Source organism: Anabas testudineus, chromosome 18 (genome assembly GCF_900324465.2).
Source record: "Anabas testudineus chromosome 18, fAnaTes1.2, whole genome shotgun sequence".
Taxonomy (NCBI): domain Eukaryota; kingdom Metazoa; phylum Chordata; class Actinopteri; order Anabantiformes; family Anabantidae; genus Anabas; species Anabas testudineus.
In genome coordinates this window covers 11900358-11922230 of record NC_046627.1, presented here as the reverse complement: position 1 = coordinate 11922230, position 21873 = coordinate 11900358, and the positions used below count along the sequence as shown (strand labels likewise).

The window sequence follows — 21873 nt, the reverse complement described above, 5'->3', positions numbered from 1 at the left end:
CCCTAACCCTAACCCACACAGAAGAAAAATAAATCTTTTTTTTGTTTTGTTTTAATGATGAAGTATGACAAAATTTCACCTCATTATTGAAACTGTGAGTTGACAAATTGTTACACCTCACAGTTGTTACTGTTGCACACAGTGGGAAATCTACATCACACAAGTACAATAGTGAAAGTGGTTCATCAGTAAGTTTGGCAGATGTGCCATGATTAAAATTAAAATTAAAAATTAAAATTAAATTGAAATATTGATTATTGTTACTGTTTGCTGTGTAACTAGAACAGGGGAACGGCCAGATTAAGGAAAAGTCATCTGAGATCAAATTCATTTTTAGTCAGTCAGTCAGTTCATTGCTATGTTGTGTGAATTAATAGAAGAACTAATGCTTGGACAGATTCTTTTCACTTTATATATGTTCCCATTAGGCAAAATTGTTAAACTAAAATACAAAGTGATGCTGAAAAACTAGTCCATGCATTTGTTACTTCCAGACTGGACTATTGTAATTCATTATTAATAGTTTGTCCCAATAACTCATTAAAAAGCCTCCAGTTAATCCAAAATGCTGCAGCCAGAGTTCTGACTGGAATTTAGAAGAGAGATCATATTTCTCCATTGGCTCCCTGTGAAATCCAGAATTGAATTTATAATTCTTCTCCTAACTTATAAATCCCTTAATAATCAGGCTCCATCTTATCTTAAAGACCTCATAGTTCCTTATCTTCCAAGCAGAACTCTGCGTTCTCAGACTGCAGGTTTACTTGTGGTTCCTAGAGTTTCAGTTTCAAATGTAGAATGGGAGGCAGAGCCTTTAGCTATCAAGCCCCTCTCCTGTGGAACCAGCTCCCACTTCAGGTTCTGGAGGCAGACACCCTCTCTACATTTAAGACTAGACTTAAAACTTTCCTTTTTTATAAAACTTATAGTTAGAGATGGATCAGGTGACTCTGAACCATCTCTTAGTTATGCTGATATAGCTTAGTCTGCTGGGGGACCTCTACTGATAAACTGAGCTCCTCTCCTCTCTCCTTTCTCCTCTATCAATGCAAATGCCACCATTGCATGTCATTAACTTTGTGTCTTCTCTCTCCTGTAGTTCTGTTTCCTCCTCTCTGTCTCCCTCTCTCTGTACTTTTCTGCAGGTATCCTCGGCCTGGAGCTGTACATCTCCAGAATCCAGTTGACCAGCCCAATGTTCTTGCTGCTTGTTGTTGTCTTTATTGCCTGCTGTTCTTTTCTCTCTTCTCTTTCCACTCACCCCAACTGGTCGAGGCAGATGGCCGCCCACTATGAGCCTGGTTCTGCTGGAGGTTTCTTTCTCTAAAGGGAGTTTTTCCTCTCCACTGTTGCCTAAAGCTTGCTCAAATGGGATTTTTGGGTTTTCTGTATAATTTTTTTTGTATAATTATTCTCTGTAAGATCTTAAACCTTAAACACTGTAAAGTGCCTTGAGATAACTTCTGTTGTGAATTGGCGCTATACAAAAAAAACTGAATTTAAGAAACCTGCAAAGGCAATTGTGACTAACTCACAGTGTGGATAGGACCTCGGTTTCCTAAACAGGCCAATTTAGGCTCAACTGAGAAACTATGCCCCAATGTTTGGGTTGTTGTGTTACAAGCAAGCAAACTAGTGGACCCAGTTGAAGAAGGACAACAAAAGCAGACTGTAATTTTCCAAAAAGATTTATTAACAGAGGTAGTAACAATAAAAGCTGAACAGATGTAATGTAATGCAAACAAAAACACCAAGATGAGAAACAAACTAAAGAACACTGCAAAAGGCAAACCAGAAACTCACTAGTCTAAATAACAAAGACACACAGCAAACGCAATATAAACAAAACAAAACCACAGCAAACACTGGAACTAATAAACTAAAACTACTCAGCCGAAACTGAACTACGAGAAACAAACAACGCAGCAAAATGCTGGAACAAATTACAAAGCTAAACCTATAACTAACAGACAGACTGACTACACTAACAAGACCTTTGAACCTTGGTGATGAAAGCTAGAGATTGCGGAAAAGGTCAATGGAGGAAGCAGGGAACAAACGAGGTTGACAGATGACACACTAGCAAATGACAAACACACCGACATGGACTTAAATATAAGACACACTAATGATTAACACAAAACACCTGCTAAAAACACACCTGCAGCCATTCAAACCAGCTGAGACATGTCCTCCGAAGAGAGCTGAAACACAAAACAGGAAAACAAAAATACAGAGGTTTTCCCTGGGACACTGGCTCAGCTGGCCAGAAGAGGGAACTCGTAATGTCCTGTTGAAAGATGAACCATTGCCCTAGTCCAGTGCTTCTCAAATAGTGGTGACCCCAAGAAACATGCTTTTTGGCCATACTTGAATAAAGTGTAATTGCAAATCCAGCACAGTAGAGGGCGGTGACGCTCTCATTGTCAAAGCGTGCGCAGAGAGTATTAGCTCTATGTTGTTATTTCACAGATTATGTAGCGGGAGGTTTGAAGTGTAGTGAACAAGCCCTCAAGAGACACCATGAAGAAATATTTATCAGGGATGAAAAGAAAGGTGGGCAGAGACGGACATAAGGAGACAAACGAAAGTCACCTGAAACCTAAGACGAGGGAATATGATGAAGGTTATGTAGCACTTGGCTTGGTTACGGTGGGAGACGAGGAAAGACCGGCTTGTGTACTGTCTGTGTGTCTGTGTGGGGGTTTTCACCAAGGATGCCTCTGTACATTGCAGCATTAATCTCCCTCGATCCTGAATCGTCTCCATGTTCATCGCCCTGAAAACATCTTCACAGCATGATGCTGATACCACCATGCTTCACTGTAGGGATGGCGTTGATCAGGGGCTGAGCAGTCCGGGCACGACGCCTGGCATCAGGCCAAAGACTTCAATCCTTGTTTCATCGTAACAGACTGTTTTGTATATCATGGTTTGAGAGTCCTCCCAATGGGCTGTCATGGTCAAGAGCTTCAGAGAACGATCTTGTTCTAGAATGTTCTTCTCTCCCCAGAGAAATGCTGTAGCTCTTTTCATAATCCTGTCTCTTAGGTCTAAAAACAATTTCTTGGACTTCATGGCTTGGTTTGTGCTCTGACATGCACTGTAAACTGTGTCCTTATACAGCCTTTACAAATCATGTCCAATTTCCCACAGGTGGACTCCAATTAAGTTGTTGAAACATCTCAATAGTGATTAGTGGAAATAGGATGCATGGTTGTAAATACCTACTGTATGTACATGTGATTTTTTTTCATGATTTTACTTTTCGTGAAAAAATGATAATGATTTTAATCCATTTTGAAATAAGGCTGTAACGTAAACAAATGTGGAAAAGGTTAAGTGCTGTCAATCCCTTTTGGTTGCAGTGTAAATGAATAAGAGCACAAAAGACAGCAACAACTTAGAATCTGTCAGCTAGTTCAGAAAGCACTTCAAGCTCCAGCGGCCCAAAAGTCGAGTCATCAGAAACAGCAGAGACTACAAGCCTACACTCAAAGAACTAGAATGTCCACTGAAGGAATAATTGAGCTTAACCTACCAAAAGGTCAGATACTACTTGTGCAAACTGCAGTTTTTGTTTGCTGTATGTTATTGTTGCTTTATGAAATAATGGAGATGTAAGAAAATGAGTAAGAAACTTCTTTACATTCAAGAAGGCCAAGCAGGTTAACTGTTGATAGCCTTTGACAGAACTTGGTGTAAGCTCTATATTTATGCACATGTGCAGCCATGCTTGCAGCTGTGTAACTGCAGCCACCTCTTCAAAGTTTGTGTGGTCTCTCCTTCTGAATAGAAGCAGTAATCAGCTCAACCCAGTTCTTGTTTTTATTACCACACTGTGCTTATGAGCATAAAACCTGTTCTGAATTACAATATCTCTAGTTCATTTACACAAGGAGTTTTGATGATATTCTGCTTTAAAGTGCATATTTAAATTTATTTTCAACACTTTGACTTAATTTTTTAAAATGCTGACTTTAATCTTAACATGAAAACTGCTAGAAAAGCCCTTTGGTCATAATACTCTGTCATACACCCAGGATGGAAAGAAAAAGTGCCTTGCTCAACCAAAACAAAATAAGCCAGATGACATAGCTAGCTTCATATCTAAGCAACAGTGTCATGAAAGCACGTTTTAGTTCAGGGTGCTACATCATCTTCAGCTGGGGAAATGAATTTTCAGTTGGGTTAAGGTCTGGTGATTGGCTTGGTCAGCCTACAACCACCTCGTCACTCCTTTGTAGTCCTTTGTTGAGATCATTGTCCTGCTGGATGACAAGAGCAACTAAACTTTGGCAAATTTTTATAATGCTGTTAAAGAAAATATGCAAATTATGAAGAACTTTCCACCCTATCTTCTTTCTTCTTTAGATTTTTGTGGGCTTAATGTTGTATATAGGCATCAAAAAACTCATAGCCTTGATTAAAGCTTGTTTCTTTTTACCTCAATGTTAAATGTACGCTCTACTAACAGTGCAGGCGCAGCACAAGGCCGACCCCTTGCAAATGTGTCATATGTGCTTCACTATAATTAGTACAATCAGACAATTGTAGTGGTTGTGTAGACTATGTCCTCTGACGCCTTCTCTGTTTTCTGTATTTCTATTGTAATAATAGCAACTTCAGTAAAGATTCCTGCTGTAGTTTTGACATAGAATAGGTTCTGCACACAGTACAGAGTCAACACGGAAACATAAGTCAAACTCAGTACCTTAGCTAAAACTATAGTTGATTGTGTGTCATGATATGATTCTATAAACAGTCCTTTCTTGCTTTCTCAGCCATGTGGGTGGTGTGTGTCTTGTTTAACCTCTGGTTTATGCTTTCAGTCTGATAGTGAGACAGTCAGTAGCAACACAACATGGAGGTTACAGCTCTCTGCTTCAGACTGTGTGAGTACTCTGTCTCATATGTCCTTTTTTCTCACTTTGGGTTTTTATATATATTACTGCACATCAAAGCATATACTGTATGGCTAACAGTAAAACCTTTTATTCTTTGTTTATCAAGTAATTCAATTTATTGTGATGGGGACACAAGTTCAGAGCAACCATGCTCAGGGAAATGGTGAGTAACAAAAGAAAAATTAGAAAATGCTCTTTTAAAACTTTGTTTTTGCATATTCTTTCTAGCTTAACCCATGTAGAAGGTTGATAAAGATTTATAATGTATAATATAATGTTATGAGCAACTTAATTTTATGTTTAACTTAATGTGAAATTTGATTAGTTTATGCTGTTTGCTAGTAAGTACAGTACTTTGTAAAAGTTGTCACAGACATCATCTGAAAGTTTTTAGCTTTAAGATGTTTTATTAAAGAAAAAAAATATTTTCAGGTGCAATTCATCTTCGTATGACTCCAAACAGACAGCAGCACTTTGAATATGAGTCTTTCTCTTTTCACTGTGAGAGCACTGATGGTTCCACTCAACTAAAGGGAATCAGAAATACTGAAGAATTTAATCCAGCATGTCTTTCTAAGAAAACATCGACTGGGTTGTCCTGCACTTTAGCCCAAGCCTATAAAGAAGACAGTGCAGAATACTGGTGTGAGACTAATAAAGGGGAGAGAAGCAACACCATCAACATCTCTGTCTGTGGTACGTCCATTGTACTTGTAAAATTACGATAAGTCTATTCCGTTTGACCCAGTAATTAGAAATTATTTCTCATTTAGTATGTCCATAAAATATATAGTGTGTTGTTTGTCATACAAAAGAGTATGCTCCTGCTTGTCTAAACATTACCTTGGTACCTGCAAAGCTGTTGCTGCTGCATAATGTTTTCATGTTGTCGGTCCATCCATCCATACATACCATTCTTGTCAATGCAGTATCATTTGTTGAACGTGTTGTTCAGGTAAAGGCTCTGTGATACTGGACATTCCTGCTCTTGTTTTTGAGGGTGAAGCTGTGACTCTGTGCTGCAGCACAAAGACAAGCTCGACCAACTTAGCTGTTTTCTACAAAGATGACACCCCCATGCATATCAGTCCAATGGAAAAGTTCAAAGTTAACAATGTCTCCAAGTTTGATGAAGGAGTTTACAGCTGCAGCATTTCTGATGGTAGAACATCACCTGGAAGCTGGCTGGTCGTGAAAGGTAAGACCTAACTGTTACCAATCAAAACCAACAAACTACTTTTGTATTTCTGTGTTTTCTTCAAATAACAAATATCTGTGCTAGACTTTTTAAAGGTGAAAGTTTGCAGCTGCATCATTTTGAATACACTGATCAAATGTTTTTTTTAAATTTGTCAATGATTAATGAAGATCTATTGTAAAATACTAGAAAATCTCCAACTTCAGTGCAAATTATTAATGGGAAATAATGTTTATGTCACTTCTTTGGCACCATACGAAGAGCCCTTCAACCAGCCTGACCCTTTTAATGCTCTCGCGCTGCTGTGGGTGGCAGTCACCATTTTAATGTTGGTGTTACTGGCGGTTGGATTTCGTCACATTAGGAAACACAGAGGTAATGGAAAGCATTTTGGTCTTAAAGCACAATAGTTTTTTTTTTTCACTTGCATTCTTGTACAAAAGCAGTTTTAAAAAAGAGCATTAGAGCAAATACAGCAATCTATTTTAACATATTTACAGTGTTGTACTGGTTAGTAGACAGAATCAATACTCCTGCTTGGTATACCTCCGCCATCTACCCCAACCACCTATTTGCGTCTTGCTGTCTGAGCTTTGTCCAAAAGTCAAATTAATTCAACCATGATCCAATGTAAGATAAACTAAATGTGAAAACTTCATTACTTTACACTCATTTACTGTAATTTCCATTTTGTCAAACTGTCTCCATTTAAGTTTCAGTTGACAGGGAGGACGATGCAGATGATCGAAGCTGTGTGACCTATGCCGTTGTCGCAGGACAGAGAAAAGACAAAGGTTTAACTATAAATATTTTCCATTATTGGAAAATTGTATAAGCACATGAGCTGTATAGACAAAGTAGGTTTAGCATCTTTAATTAGGCTGATCTCTGAGAAACTAAAATGAAAACAAAGTGTTAACAGTGACAGTTGAGGTTGACATGTGCTACACATCAAGACTGATGTCTGGACTATTTTTGCACCTTCTCACTCAACATATGTGGTTTCTTTTGTGACACTGCAGGTACTGGTAATAAATGGAGCTTCTGTTTCAAGATAAACCAAAACAGAAAACCACAGAGAGATAAAGGTAACAGGGCGCACTGACCACTTCACTTTGTCAGCATCTGTATTTCTAACCAAGTTCTGTCTCTTGCTAACTGATCTTATCTGCCTGCAGATGAGGATGAGTTTTCTCATCAAGCTATTTACACCAATGTGACCATAAGTAAGACATTTTAAGTTATATACGGCATGGTTCATACATTCATTAAAATAAATTTCGTCAAGTTTCTCATATTTTCAATTAAGATGTCCACAAAGCAAAGTTAGGCATACTAGCAGTGCTTAAAATATTTTAGAAATACCTTTAGATGGTATATGAAATATTCAATTTCATTTAATTTCTGTTTTCACACAGAAAAATATAATACATGTACATGTGAATAGGAAAGTCTTGTTCTCACACACTCCTATGCAAATGCACAATGTTTATAGTTATTTCTGGATACCTTACTATTTTATCTATATAATTAATCTACAGAATTACATACATGCATACAGCTATATATGTATAAAAAAAAAAAAATCCTTACAAATCACTCTTGAACAGCGCTAGGGGACAGTGGAGAGGACAAACCCCCTTTAACAGAAGAAATCTCCAGCAAAACCAGGCTCAGGGTGTGTGGGCATCTACCTCGACTGGTTGGGGTGACAATAACCAGCAGAGCAAAGACTGGGCAAGTTGGTAGGGCCAATAACTGCACATCGGAAACATACTGGTCAGAGGTGGAGATTTTCTGCAAAAAGCTGATAAGAAAGAAGAAAAACTAGTTAAAAATTAAAAGTTTACGAAATGCAATGTCTGGTGGCAGATAGGTGGAGCTTGATAGCTAAAGCCTCCACCTCCTATTCTACATTTGGAGTCTCTTAGAACCACAAGTAGACCTGCACTCTGAAACAGAAAGTTCTGCAAAGAAAATATGGAATTATGAAGTCTTTAAGATAAGATGAAGCCTAATTATTAAGAGCTTTAAATGTGAGAAGAAGTGTTGTAATTTAAATTCTGGATTTTACAGTGATCCAATGGTGAGAAGCTAACGTTGGAGAAATATGATCTCTCTTGCTCATTCCAGTCAGAACTCTGGCTGCAGCATTTTGGATTAACTGGAGGCTTTTTAAGGAGCTATTGGGACAAACTATTAATAATGAATTACAATAGTCCAATCTGGAAGAAACACATGCATGGACATTGTTCTTATCTCTTATATTGTCTCTTTACTTCACCCCCCCTATCCTGTGTGCAGTTACTGGCATAACCAACCTATCTACTGTATTGTCCACTGTTTGTTTTTGTTCCTTTGTTGCCTGCTGTTCTTTTCTCTCTCCACTTTCTTTTCACCCCAACCAATAGAGGCAGAAGGCCAACGACTCCAATCCTAGTTCCGCTTCTTTCCTCCCCAAGGTCACCTACATGTAGTGCGTGTTCAAGTAGGATTAGTGGATTTTCAATAGCATTTATAGCTGTATTGTTGAATTGTGTAAGGTTTTGTACCTAAAATGACTTTTATTGTAATCTGGTGCTGTATAAATACACTGAATTGAATTTGCTTTTAGACAGAATGCTTCAAATTTTAATTAAATTCATGGCAAATAAAGAAAGTGTCAGAGATTTATTTTATACATGAAATAACGGAGATGCATAGTGTAAAAATAACTCTCACATTAGTATTTGAGGGCAACATTATGTCACTTTGATTAACTATATAATTACATGGGACATCTCTGACGTTTTTAGGCCCAAACAGAATAAAGTCTTTCTTATCTGAATTGAAATCTAAAAGACATATGGATACAAATGTCTGTATTAAGATAAGTAAGTATTTAGATGCATATTAAACCAGCACAATGTTGATCTGTCTCTTGATTGATCTCATGTTCTGTGTATGTTCTATAATTCACCAGTCCACAAAGCAGAAACGGAGTTGTCCAGCTCTACAATGACACCTAATCCCACATCATCAAATTGCTCAGGTTTACCAGATGAGACAATTCTTTATTCTGCTGTCCAGGAGGTAAGACTGAGGTTCCTCTGTGTAAATTTAATTGGTTTCGAAAGTCAGCCAGGAAAATGATAATGTGTATTTCAGGATCACTAAATTAATTATAGAGCACAATTGATTGGCATAATTTCATCCCGCTCTCTAATTGGAGATTTAATTAATAATCTTTCTCACATTCTGTTCTACAGGGCAAATAGAGCAGATAAATCTGACTGAGAAGACATTGGAGAGACTTTTGTACATAACTTCATTTTTTTTTACTATACAGAAAAAAATAAACGATTAGTCCTAAACATTTCAGGACAAATTTTTTTCTGTACGTGTTGTTGCAGTGTGAATGTAGAAACTTGTCGACAAGAGAAACACAATTTAAATTCTCTGTATGTCCTGAAGCACAATTGACAACAAAGCTGACTTTGACTTTGATTAAAACATTTTAACACAATTTTGAAGTATGATGGAGCTAAAAATTTAGCTGAGAGCTTATGACAGAGGTTCTATACAATATTTAGACCTCTATACCTTGCTGCAATATATACTTTACATAGTATATTAATAATCAAGAGCAACTGATTACAAGAAAACTTTTTTTTTCTCTTTACATTTTACGAACCACAATAACAAATATTAACAATTCTCTTTACAATTACATGTAAACCATGAAAATACACTCTAAACTAAACCATTGCATGTGGTTGGATGACGGGATATAAATAACAGACATGAAAACTAAATGGAAAGAAACATACCTGTAGAAAACAATAACACACATTGTTTTCTGACTTGTCCTGCACATCTGACCCCTATATGTACAAAAATAAAGTTTTCAATGAGAATTCAATGAAAACGCTACACAGCTAGTTTACGACACACCACATGGCGGCCTGCTGTTAAGCTAGTGGCGCTAAAGAGTAAAACAAAAACGGCTATAAAACTTATACTAGCGGTCAAAACTAAACGAAAATGGCTCAATATCATTGTAACATTAAAAGCAAAAGTTATACAGTTGAAACAACATAATAAACAACTTATGCTATATAGAAATTAGCATAATAGCGCCACCCGCGTTTCTACACACCACTTACCCTCAGCGATGCCTAGCGGCAGTGTGAGGGAAGAGGGAGGGGGACGAGACACGGAGACTCCAGAGGTACGGAAACTCAGGAGGAACATAAAAGGCGATGTGCAGCAATACAGATTCCCAAAAGGGACAAACAAAGTGCAAATAAAAACTGCTCAATAAGATAAAATTCACAAATAACAAATAAAATTTTCATAATAATAAATAAAATTCACAACATAATTAAAAATAATAATTCTAAAATAAAGTGACTTTTCTAATCTGTTACAACTACATGGTTAGTTAATGTAGAACATGCATTCATTTCAGAATTTTTGGTAAACTGTCGAAACATTTAAATAATTTGTTTGGTATGAAAATGTGTATTAAGGAGAGTCTTATTGAGGTGAATTAATGTCAAGACAACTATGGAAAATTTTACTGTGCATGCTGACATGGTACTGATACTGTATTAATCAACTTGTAAGAGTGTTACCTGACTGGGGATGTTGCTTGTGGAGTCACTGCTATCTATATCATCTTGAAAGGTTGACTGTCATCAGCTGTAGAAATAAAATCAATAATCAATGAAGTATTACAGACCCTGCTTCCATGTTCGGTTTCAAGACACCAAAAAGAGTTTATCTGAATAAAAAAACAAACAAAAATTATGGAGTCATTGTTTCATCACGTTTTGAGTAGATAATCAGAAAACTGAAATGATTAGATAGATAGTTAATGGTGGTAAAAATTTTCAACCTCTCTGGTGTCCAGCTTTGATGTCTCAGTGTTACACAGCCTCCATTCCTCAGCTCGGAGCTGAATATCCAGCTGGCCAGTAGAAGAAATAACAAGAGACACATTTTAGCAAAAAACACATAATCCACATTTATTCTGAGTGAATTCTCATTCCGATGGTTTGGCTCATAGATCACGTTACTCTTTCTTCTGTAATATTATAAAGTATAGAAAATTATAAAGTGTGGTCAGTTTTTTGTCTTTTTTGTCTTTTTTTTTTTTTTTTGCTAAATGATTTGCATGTTTGGGAAAAAGATGCTGGAAGTTGGACCTTGAGTGGGGGTGGGATGGTGTTTATAGGTTACAGACAAACTACATTTCTTACCTTAGTTTTGAAGTATTTAAATACATATATAGAGTACTTATGGTTTCTTCTGAGATCTCCTGACTTATTTCCCTACATTATCCTCCATCATCTGAACCGCTTCAATTACAGCAAGTCATATGACATCTTGTTCCATGGTACCTAATATTACAGTATGTATTGGTTTGTACTGTCCAGGTAAAACATTAAAACAAACAGTTAAACTGTGAACTTGGTTTAATTAAGCTGTAGACAGATGATTTGAGTGAAAAGATAAACCTGTGAGAACATGTCCTCCAGCTGTTTCTTCTGGGTCTCAGCATTTGTCCTCTTCTTCACCTCAGCCTTGAGCTGGATTTTCAGGAGGATGAAAACAAAATGTTTTATCAAGTAGATGTTTACACATTTAGTCTCACTAAGAATCATCCATCTCCATAGAGGTTTACTGTAACATGAAGTATTAAAAACTTGTCTTTTCATACATTTAAATCTAGGAGGAAATGTGATATTTCAGCTTTTCAGCTGGAATACAACAGCAACACTTTAGATATTCTTTGAAGATGTTAGAAAAAGAGAAATAAAATTGTCACATTTAAAAAAAAACTGCTAACTATACCATACTAATAAACTAAATATACAACAACTGCAGATATGAACTGAAAAAAGAAAAGCACATACATGAAGAGAAGAGATTATGGAAAAAAAAAACTATAAATATTAACCTGCTCTTTCAGAGTCTGAACTTCTTTCTCAGCTTTTTCTCTCTTTGTTTTCTCCTCATCAAACTTCTGCCTGGAAACAGTCGGCAACGTATCCTGAGACAGAGATTAGAAACCAGATGAGTTTCCTTTCAGTGAATGTGACTGAACATACAGTGTGATGAACACACCACAAACATATTGTATCATGTGATTTGTAGCATTTCTTGTTTGTTGGTTCCAGTTGGAAACACTCAGCTCCTCCTGTGTTCAAACTCTGCAGTTCAATCCAAATCAGACTGACCTTTAACCAGATTACCCTCAATAAGATCACACTTCATTCTCAGTCACTGTCTCACTGCAGTGACTCGAAAGAAAACACTGGGATCTGAAACCCGACTGATAAGACTCAGCTTCCAGGTGAGTGAACATTAATCTTAAATCTGAATATTTACTGCTTTTCTGTTTCATGATGAATTTAGCAGATGTAAGTTTCAGTTCCACTAAATCACATACTTCAAGTCCTGTAATTTAAGTCTTCTTCTGTCTTTTAAACACATTTCTACTGTTAGAAACTAGTACTTTTGAGCTGCTCTTGTCCTTTTCTTAATTTCTTTGGGATAACAAAACCTAACATTTTTTTCTTCTTGTTTATATCCCTCCTGTTTATTTACTTACATGTTTACTTTTCATTTCCTCTTGTCCTTTGTTCAAAATCTTTATTTTCACTGTTTCATTTGTCATCAACTGCTCTCTCTCAGTTTGTTCTTCAGTGGAAAACTGATCTTCAGGTTTCATAGTTTTTGAGTGATTCTTCATTTCTGTTTTAGCTGTTGAAACAGTGGAATTAAAATGGCATATTTAAAGTCTGACATATCAAGAATGTGTTGCCACATTAGAGATTCACAAATTCCCACATTTTATATTGATGCCATTAATACTGACATCCATTTATATATCCATTGTCCTAGCCACTTGTCTTGTGCTAGAGCCTATTCCCATATATCACTGGGTGAGAGGCAGGGTACACATTGGGAAGGTAGACAATACTACAGGGGTGACATGTAGAGACAAACAAACATTCACGCCTATGGACAATTTCTAGAAACCAATTACCCTAACATGTATGCATTTAGATGGCAGGACTCTGAAGTACCTAGAGAAAAGCCACATACTCTTGGGGAAACTCAACATGAAACATACTCATCTGACCTGTGGATTCTAAGCAAGGGGCTTCTTTTGTAGTTTATTTGTAGATAAAGAGTTGAAATCCATTAAATTGTATTTGTATAGCGCCAAATCACAACAGAAGTCATGTCAAGGGACAGTGTTTAGGGTTTAAGAATTTTATAGAAAACCCAACAATCCCACTTGAGCAGCATTAGACAACAGTCGAGAGGTAAAACTCCCTTTAGAGGAAGAAACCTCCAGCGAAACTAGGCTTAGCTTGGGCGGCCATCTGCCTCGACTGGTTGGGGTGAGTAGAAAGAGGAGAGAGAAAAGAACAGCAGGCAAAGAAAACAACAACAAGCAGCAAAGATATCCTGATCAAATATAATTCAAAGATTCCTCCTCCAAGAAGATGATTAGACATGGTTTCTCTGAGATTTTTTAGGATCAAACTAAATAAGCTTTGTTTTGTCTAAATTTAAGAGAAGGAAATTGGAGGACATTCAGGCCTTTATGTCTTTTAAACATGCTTGAAGTTTGATAAATGTATTAGTTTATTCTAGTTTCATAGATAAATCCAGCTGGGTATCATCTACATAGCTATGAAAAATGGCTATTTCCTTATAATATTGCCTAAGGGGGACATACAGTATACAGAGTAAAAACAATGGGTCCAAGCACATAATCTTGTGGAACTCCATAGCTATCTTCTTAGTGCATGGAAGAGTCATCATTAACATGCACAAACTGGAATCTATCTGATGGACACCATATAAACCCCCCTAGCGCTGTGCCTTCAACCCAAATGACATGTTACAGTCTGTGAAATAAAATGTTGTGATCTATAGTGTCGAATGCAGCACTAAGATCTAACAAGACAAGTATAGACAGTAGTCCATTGTCTGATGCCAATAGAAGATCATTAGTGACCTTTTCCAGTGCTGTGTCTGTACTATGATGCACTCTAAATCCTGACCGGAAATCTTCATACAAGTTATTGCTGCGTAGGTGGTTACATAATTGCTTTGAAAGTTATTATTATGAATGTTGTTACGTGACTCACACGTTTTGTTTACTTTCCATTTCCACACAAAACAGAGTAAAATCAGCAAAGTGATGCAAACAACCACACTAACAGCAAAACCAGCTGTGCGAGGAGAGGTGAAAGACTGAACATTAAAGACATTATCTGAAATGAGAAAACACACATTAGCATGAAAACTTAAAAAACAAATACATACTCAACTATTTAAAACAAAAACAGTAATGACAGAATGTAATTATTTTACCCAAGATACAGAGCTGTGTCTCTCTGATCTGGTTGATGTTTCTCTGTTGGACTCTACAGGTGATGTTGTTGCTGTGTCTCTTCTCCACAGTCACTCTGCTGCTGACAGTATAGAGGTCATCAGGACCTCTGACTGTCTCTGTAGGTCCAGCAGAGAGGATCTTTCCCTCAGCGTCCAGCCACAACAGCTCAGGCTCTGGATACCAGCCTTTAGACTCACACTTTAAGACGACTCCACCTTTATTTATGTCAATTGCAAATAAACTGATGACAGGTGAAGCAGCAGCATCTAATGCTGAGAAAAAAAAAAAAAAAAAAAAAAAACAAGCTAGTTAAGTTACTTTCATATTTTAAATTTTACCAAAGTTATGGAAATTATGAAAATAAGTTGATGGACTGAGTTTTGAAATGTGTAAAATTACCAAGTGAATTCATTAAAAGAATTCTGCTGAAAATTTACATTTTCTTTAAATCTCAAAATCTCTAATGGTCTTAGGATTTCTTTCTACTAAAAACAAATGTAAAATACTGGTTATGTCTCTTGTTGTCGAATAACATTAGAGTAGGTGTAACCAATCCTGGTCCTTGAGAACCACTGTCTCTGCAATTAGAGCTCCTAATTTGCTGAACACATCTGATCCAGGAAATAAAGCTATAACACTGACACTGATGTTAGACAGTTATTATAAAGTTCACCTCCTAACATCAGTGACAGAAACTATTGATAACAAAATGCACACATACTAGAAACAGTATGTCCACTTACCAACAACAAGTTCAACTAAAGTTTGTTTGTTGAGTTTAGGAATGAAGCACTTGTACGTTCCTTTATCAGACAATTTCACTTCAGAGAGTTTCAGTGAAATGTTTCCATGTTTCAGTTCATCAGTGAACAGTGATGTTCTTCCTGTGTACGATGGATCATTATCCTTTATATACTGCTGACCTGAACGCCACACGTACACAATTACATCATTCAGGTCAGACCTCGACCAATCCAGAGTCATCATAACAGCATCCATCACAGGTTCAAAGTGACATGGCAACGTGACGTCATCACCAACTCTCGCCATGATTGGTTGAGTTGGACCAATTAACTCAGGTTCAGCTGGAAAGAAATACAGGTTTATATTTATTCTTGTAGAATAAAGTTATATTTGTTTAAAAAAAGATACTATTTTAGCAACATAAAATCTTCTCATTTATATATTGTAGATGTTTAATCACAGTCATTGAACATGTGGGTTCCTCCATCAATGCTCTGTATAAGTATTTTTTATTTTCTATGTTCATGCTCAGAAAGTCATAATGAGCCAATATACTGCAGTTTGAGATAAAATAGAGATATCATGCACCTGATGACACAGAGCTAAAAATGATTTAATCACTTTCAGTAACAAATTAATTCTTTAAAACTATTTATTGTTAGAAGTATTTAGCTAAATTACATGTTTTTGCCCCATGGTTAATAACATAATAATTATTATGATTTTGTAATTATCTTCTTATTGTGACATTTTAAGATATTGTATATGTGTAGGTTACCTCTACAGGAATGTAGGAGAAGATAGATAACCAAAGATCTGAGAGGTCTGAGTGGAGATCGGAGGAACAGAAGACAGGAGTTCTGTAACTAAAACAGATGAGTTTATGGATAAAAATTATTTAGGGTTGTGTCTAAACTAACTAACTAACTAACTAACATCATTGTCCTGCTGCATCACACCTCAGTTTGTTCTGAGCTTCAGCTTGCGTACAACTACTATGATATTATCCTGATAAACTTGGCAATTCATTTTACCCTCCCTGCACAAAAAACATCTCATTTGTTTCTACACTATGTTTTAGGGTTGGGATAATGTTTTCATGTCGATATGTGGTTATCTTTTCACTGCAGGAATAAAAACCACCATTCAGTGGTGATGTCAAAACCAAGAGCTCAACCAAATAGTGATCCTGTGAAATGACATTAAGATTATTCACACTAGATGTCCTAAGAATAAATCTGAACTGAAGCGGTTCTGTGAAAAGCAATGTTCAAAAATTCACCCTAAACATTGTGCAGGTCTGACCCACAGCTAAAAGAAAGTGATTGCTGGTTGCTTATTGCTGGCAAAATTGGTTCAACCATTTACCAAGTTTAATTAGTGAAATAATCATGAAAGATTGTGTTTTATCAGCCTTGAAGGAGGTTGAAGCTCTTTGTGGAGGAGTCATAATTGTTTGTTTGAAAAATTGTCCTAGATAAAACTTTAGAAAAGTGTTTTCATTTCATACTGCAAAGATACAACCAAACTGCACTGTGTATTGTGTATCCAGAAAATATTTACCATGCTTAACTTTTTTTTCCACATTTTTATCTTATTCCAAAATGGATTGAATTTATTATTTCCCTAAAAATGCTACAAACTATATTCCACAATGACAAGCATGCGAGGCTTCACTATTATGAACAAGATAATTGACTTGTGCTGGAGTAAAGGTAGGATGACTGGCCTCCTCTGTGCTGGTACATGGCTCTAAGATTCACTGCCTGGCCAAAAAAAAAAAAAAAAGCCCGCACTTCCTGTTTCTGACTTTTACTTTGGTGAACTTCCTGTTTTTACACCTAGTACCTATTCTCCAGCTTCACGTAATTGTTATCAATCACTTTCACCTGTCCCCCTTTGCTTCCTGGTTTTCTTTATAATCCCCCCGTCATTAGTAACTGAACCTCTGCTCTCCCTTTTTGGTTATCGGACCTCGACTGGATCTCTCGAAACTCACTCTGGAGGACGGACTTCAGACTCCATCACGACTGTGAGTTTTCACTGAGTTTCACTCAACACACTTTCGGCGGCCACGTGGAGGACACCGCTCTGTCCTCTGTCCTCCCATGCTGCTCTACACTTCCTCATTATAATTACCTCTTCATTTTCTGTAGAAGTGCCGACTTATCCAGCCGAATCAACTTTTTATCATTCATTATTTAGTTATTGTACAAATTAAAAACATCTTTAATATGCAGTAGTCACTGACATTTTAATTGGTGACTACTTATAAACCTTACAGATTGAATAATGACTCCTTGATTTATGTTAAGTAGCTTCTTATTTCTTACAGTGTTGGGAAAACACATCCTGTGTTCGTGGGAAAGATGTTAATCTATTTAAGAAGGGTCAAATTATTGGCATGAATAAAACAAAGAAAACATCTAATGAGATTGCTTAGGCTACTAATATTGGGTTAAAAGTTGCCCAACACATTTAAAATTGTAGAGAAAGTGGGGAACCATCTTCCACGAAAATGTGGCAAAGGGAAGGAAAAAAAAAAAAAAAACAGAACTCAAAAGTAAGAGCATTTCCACATGAACAATGTGATGGGAACTCAGAATTAGGACTAAACAGCTGTGTAACGTTAAGAAAACCACATATCAGTGAGGCTAATCGGTGGGGAAAAAGGCTTCAATTTGCAATGGAGCATAAATATTGGACTCTGGGGCAATGGAAGAAGGTCATGTGGTCTTACTCCAGATTTACCATGTTCCAGAGTGATGGCACATAAGCGTAAGCGAGACGGGTGAAGTGATGCACACATCATGCCTAGTGTCTACTGTACAAGCCTGTGGGGGCAGTGTTATGATCTGGGGTTGCTGCAGTTGGTCAGGTCTAGGTTCAGTAATGTTGTGTCCAAAGAATGAGGTCAGCTGACAACCTGAATATACTGAATGACCAGGTTATTCCACCGATGGAATTTTTTAATTTTATTTATTTTTTTAATTCCAACATGACAATACCAGGATTTATCAGGCTAAAATTGTGGAGAACTGATTCAGGGAGCATGACACATCATTTTCACACCAAGGAAGGCCATCAGAGCCCAGACCTTAATCCCATTCAGAATCTTTGGGATGTGATGGAGAAGACTTCGTGGAGCGGTTCGACTCTCAAATTATCAATACAAGATATTGGTTAAAAGAAATGAATGCCACTCTGGAGGAGAATAAATGTTTTGGCACTGCAGAAACCTATTGAAATGATGCCACAGTGAATGCATGCTGTCATCTAAGTTAAAGACAGTCCAATGAAATATAAGGGTGTAACTTTTTTTTTTTTTTTCTTTGGGCGGGCAGTGTATATGATGAAAACTGTTCCTTAATTTTGTCAATGGCATTTTCAGGTAAACACCTACTGTAGTGGAATTTCTTTCTTGGTTCTAGTAAAGTTCTGTGCAGTAATTTCAGATGTTAAAATTAAAAATGTCAGATAAGAGGGTTTTGGGAAAAACTATAAAATGATAACTTTAAAAAATCTTGTCAAAGATCAAGAGTTATTAAAACTGTGAATACACTTGGCTATGGAGCCGGGATATCTAACGTCATCTTTTTTTACTATAGAGCTGCCAGTGACCAGAGAAGGTTTCTCAGCAGGTGTGTTGCTGAGTGGAGAACTGCCGGCTACTTGGGAACTGCCAGAGGACACCTAACATTAGCTAGGCTGGATGGCCTTTCCTCCAATGCTGAAAATAAGTTACTTATTACAGATCCTTATCACTAAAGGAGGCCAAGGAGAATTTCAATTCAAATTGATTTGTACAGTGCCAGATCACAACAGAAGGCATCTTAAGGCACTTTGCAGTGTTTAGTGTTGAAGACCTTACAGAGATAAGGTCTTAAACCAATTCTAAGATATAATTGATTAAAAAGTATATAGAAAATCGCTATGATGAGTTTCTGTACCGACTGACAGAAAAGTCCCAAGAGCTAGAACAAACTCCACACCTCTCATATCTACTGAGCTGCAGTGATAGAAAATTGTGATTATCAAGGCACAGCTGTGTTTACATAATTTATCATAGTACAGGTCAGCTTGTCTCTATTCAGCAGAAACTAACTTATTGTTAGTAAATGTTAGTTGTTTTTTTTTTCATTTATTTTAATTTTTTTGTAAGAAAGTCGTTTATGAAAAACAAATACAAATACTTTTATCTCGCCCAGTGGATTCTTTTATCACACACTATCTGCTTTAAATATTCTCCTATGTCTTGACCTGTTTTTTTTTTTTTTTTTTTTTTTATACCTGTTGCTACAACAACCACAGATGTACAACTATCCCCCTCCTTTTAAATATTAAATAAAACCCCTACATATTTAACAATAGTGAATTGTCTGTTTGAATTCACATGCTAATTAATTGAGACAACACATTTGCTGAGAAGTGTTATCTGTGCACAAATGGCAAAACATGTTCATGTAACAAAATCATACTTTTGCTTTCATCAGTACACACATACAGAGTACTGTAGCAGTTGTTATGTTGAGGTTATTTGCAGTTTTCCCAAAAAAATGATTTAAAAATGAAAAAAAGAAGACAAAAAAAAACTTTATGCTTGCCTTAAAACGTTTTCTGTTTTCTGAAGAAAACTAGCTAGCTAATGAAACAAAGTGGCAGGAATTAAGAGTCTTTGTCATCTCACATACAGTCATACTTTCAAAAAATACAAATTCTGACAATTCAAACTAATATTCAATTTATGAAAAATATCATGCATAGTTGGAGGCTTAATGCTGAAAGATATTATATTTTGAAGTGATATTGTGTTTTAAAAAAGCAGAAAAATGAAACCTGTCAAATATAAAAATATAAGCTAATATGAGAACAACATAGCCTACCTGTAGCATTATGTGTTGATCATTTCCAGTAACTGCAAGTGTGTAAATCACTGATGCTGACTTGAGCTCGTCCTGCATCTTGTGGCAACCCGGATCTACCTGTCAGGTGACACTTGTACACGCCTTCTTACTCACTGATTTGAGTCAACATTCAACACACCTTTCACTTCTGTGCTGTTAATTTAATTCAGAACTCCACTGGAAAAACAAACAAAAAAATGAATTCCCCTCTTGCTCCTTCCTTGGAGCGGTCTCATTACTTCAAGCTCGGGTCCTCAACCAGAGGCCTGGGAGCTTGAGGGTCCTGCGCAGTATCTTAGCTGTTCCTAGGACTGCACACTTCTGGACAGAGATCTCAGATGTTGTTCCTGGGATCTGCTGGAGCCACTCTCCCAGTTTGGGAGTTACAGCCCCCAGTGTTCCTATCACCACCAGTACCACATGGGCCTTCACCTTCCACATCTTTTCAAATTGTTTTTCTCTTGTTCCTTGTTTTACAGAGTAACTACAATATGTGCAGACTGTAGAATAAGATATTGAGTTGTTTCCCCACACTAACATCTAGCATCTGCAACCCTTCAAAAAACAGTTACTAACCTGTTTCTAAAGCAGTTAGTTATTTAAATACTCTTAATCTTTTTCTCACACAGTACAGTTAGGTAGTTAAATATATATTTTTTATTGTGCAAATCTCTGTCCAGTATTTTACACCAACAGTTATTTGGTTTCTGAGACTTGCTTTCAATGTTACTGTGTGTTGACCTCATCAGAAGATGAAAAGTGCTGTGACAGACGACAGAATTGATTTCTATAAAAAAACATGAACCTCTGTGATCTCGTTCTCCAGCTGATTCTTTATGGTCTTGGCCTCCTTCAACGTCTTTTTTTCAGTCTGGAGCTGTGTTTTATATATATATATATATATTGTTTAATGAAATTTTATTAAAAAGACATAAAACAACATTTAGTTTGTCTGAATTATCATTTCAGATCAAAATCTGAATCAATCGATCTTCATATGTTAAAATAAACACAATATTTATTGAAAGAAATGTTCTGTAGGGTGGTGCTGTATGTAGTAGCAGGATTTAGGTTCATTGGAGGTAGACGTAGTCTACAGCACTGACCATATCTCTTCTCTCTCAAAGGCAAAACATGAGAATATTTGTTTAAAATACCTAACTCACAAACACGAGGAAGTTTCAAACTACCTTTAAAGGGCATCTTACAGTGTATTATGGTAGACGGTCTTTAACATGGATACTAATCTAAGAAAAGGAGCAAATGTTGAAGTCATCATGGATTTAAAGTGTATTTGTGTTCAAACTATTTAAACCATTATTAAGTTTCCTTCATCTGTGTATTTGTTGACAAGTTTCAGAGTTTGAAAGTTTGTCACTTTAAAGTAAAAAGAAAAACTATATATATATATATATATATATAAACTTGTTTTTTCTAACTGTATTGTATGAACCCACTTACTTAGTCCATTAGTGTTAAGATGAGCTGTTCATGTTTGTATGTGGTTATCTTTTCACTTAAGAGACACAAAATCCACCTAATGAAGTGACTCAGAGTCCAGACCTCAACCGAAAAGAGATGTGTGCTGTGAAATGACCTCAGCTGTTTACACCAGACATCCTAAGAATCAGTCTGAAGAGAAACTGTTCTATGTGGAGGAATGATCAAAAATTCCTGCTGAACTTTGTGCAGGTCTAAAGCACAGCTGCCGGAAGTGTA

General features: G+C 36.5%; 1 protein-coding gene and 1 long non-coding RNA gene across 5 annotated transcripts; both read right to left on the bottom strand.

Annotated features, from left to right (window-relative positions):
- Positions 1-7557: 7557 nt before the first annotated feature.
- LOC113168571 lies at positions 7558-12399 on the bottom strand. 4 transcript variants are annotated; one of them, XR_003299465.1, is made up of 4 exons: positions 12050-12399; positions 10985-11678; positions 10722-10788; positions 7558-7912 (listed from the first exon to the last, which is right to left on the bottom strand). It is a non-coding gene; the product is annotated as an uncharacterized LOC113168571 (long non-coding RNA). The 4 variants fall into 4 exon arrangements; XR_003299466.1 differs by lacking the exon at positions 7558-7912 and having other exon boundaries at positions 10522-10788; positions 10985-11489; positions 11607-11678; XR_003299463.1 differs by lacking the exon at positions 7558-7912 and having other exon boundaries at positions 10522-10788.
- A 292-nt stretch (positions 12400-12691) lies between these two features.
- On the bottom strand, positions 12692-20364 carry LOC113168592 (butyrophilin subfamily 3 member A2-like). The gene is made up of 6 exons (XM_033326528.1): positions 20134-20364; positions 16029-16116; positions 15250-15591; positions 14485-14772; positions 14259-14384; positions 12692-12855 (listed from the first exon to the last, which is right to left on the bottom strand). The coding sequence occupies exons 1-6, from the start codon at positions 20209-20211 to the stop codon at positions 12692-12694; spliced, it is 1086 nt and encodes a 361-aa protein (XP_033182419.1). The 5' UTR covers positions 20212-20364.
- Positions 20365-21873: the final 1509 nt, after the last annotated feature.

Bases quoted from the DNA above. Each gene is read 5' to 3' on its own strand.
- LOC113168592 (XM_033326528.1), bottom strand. From the start codon at position 20,211: ATGCAGGACGAGCTCAAGTCAGCATCAGTGATTTACACACTTGCAGTT. The intron at 16,117-20,133 runs GTAGGCTATGTT...CATCTGTTTTAG, and splicing joins ATCAACACATAATGCTACAG to TTACAGAACTCCTGTCTTCT. The intron at 14,773-15,249 runs GTAAGTGGACAT...TCTCAGCATTAG, and splicing joins TTTAGTTGAACTTGTTGTTG to ATGCTGCTGCTTCACCTGTC.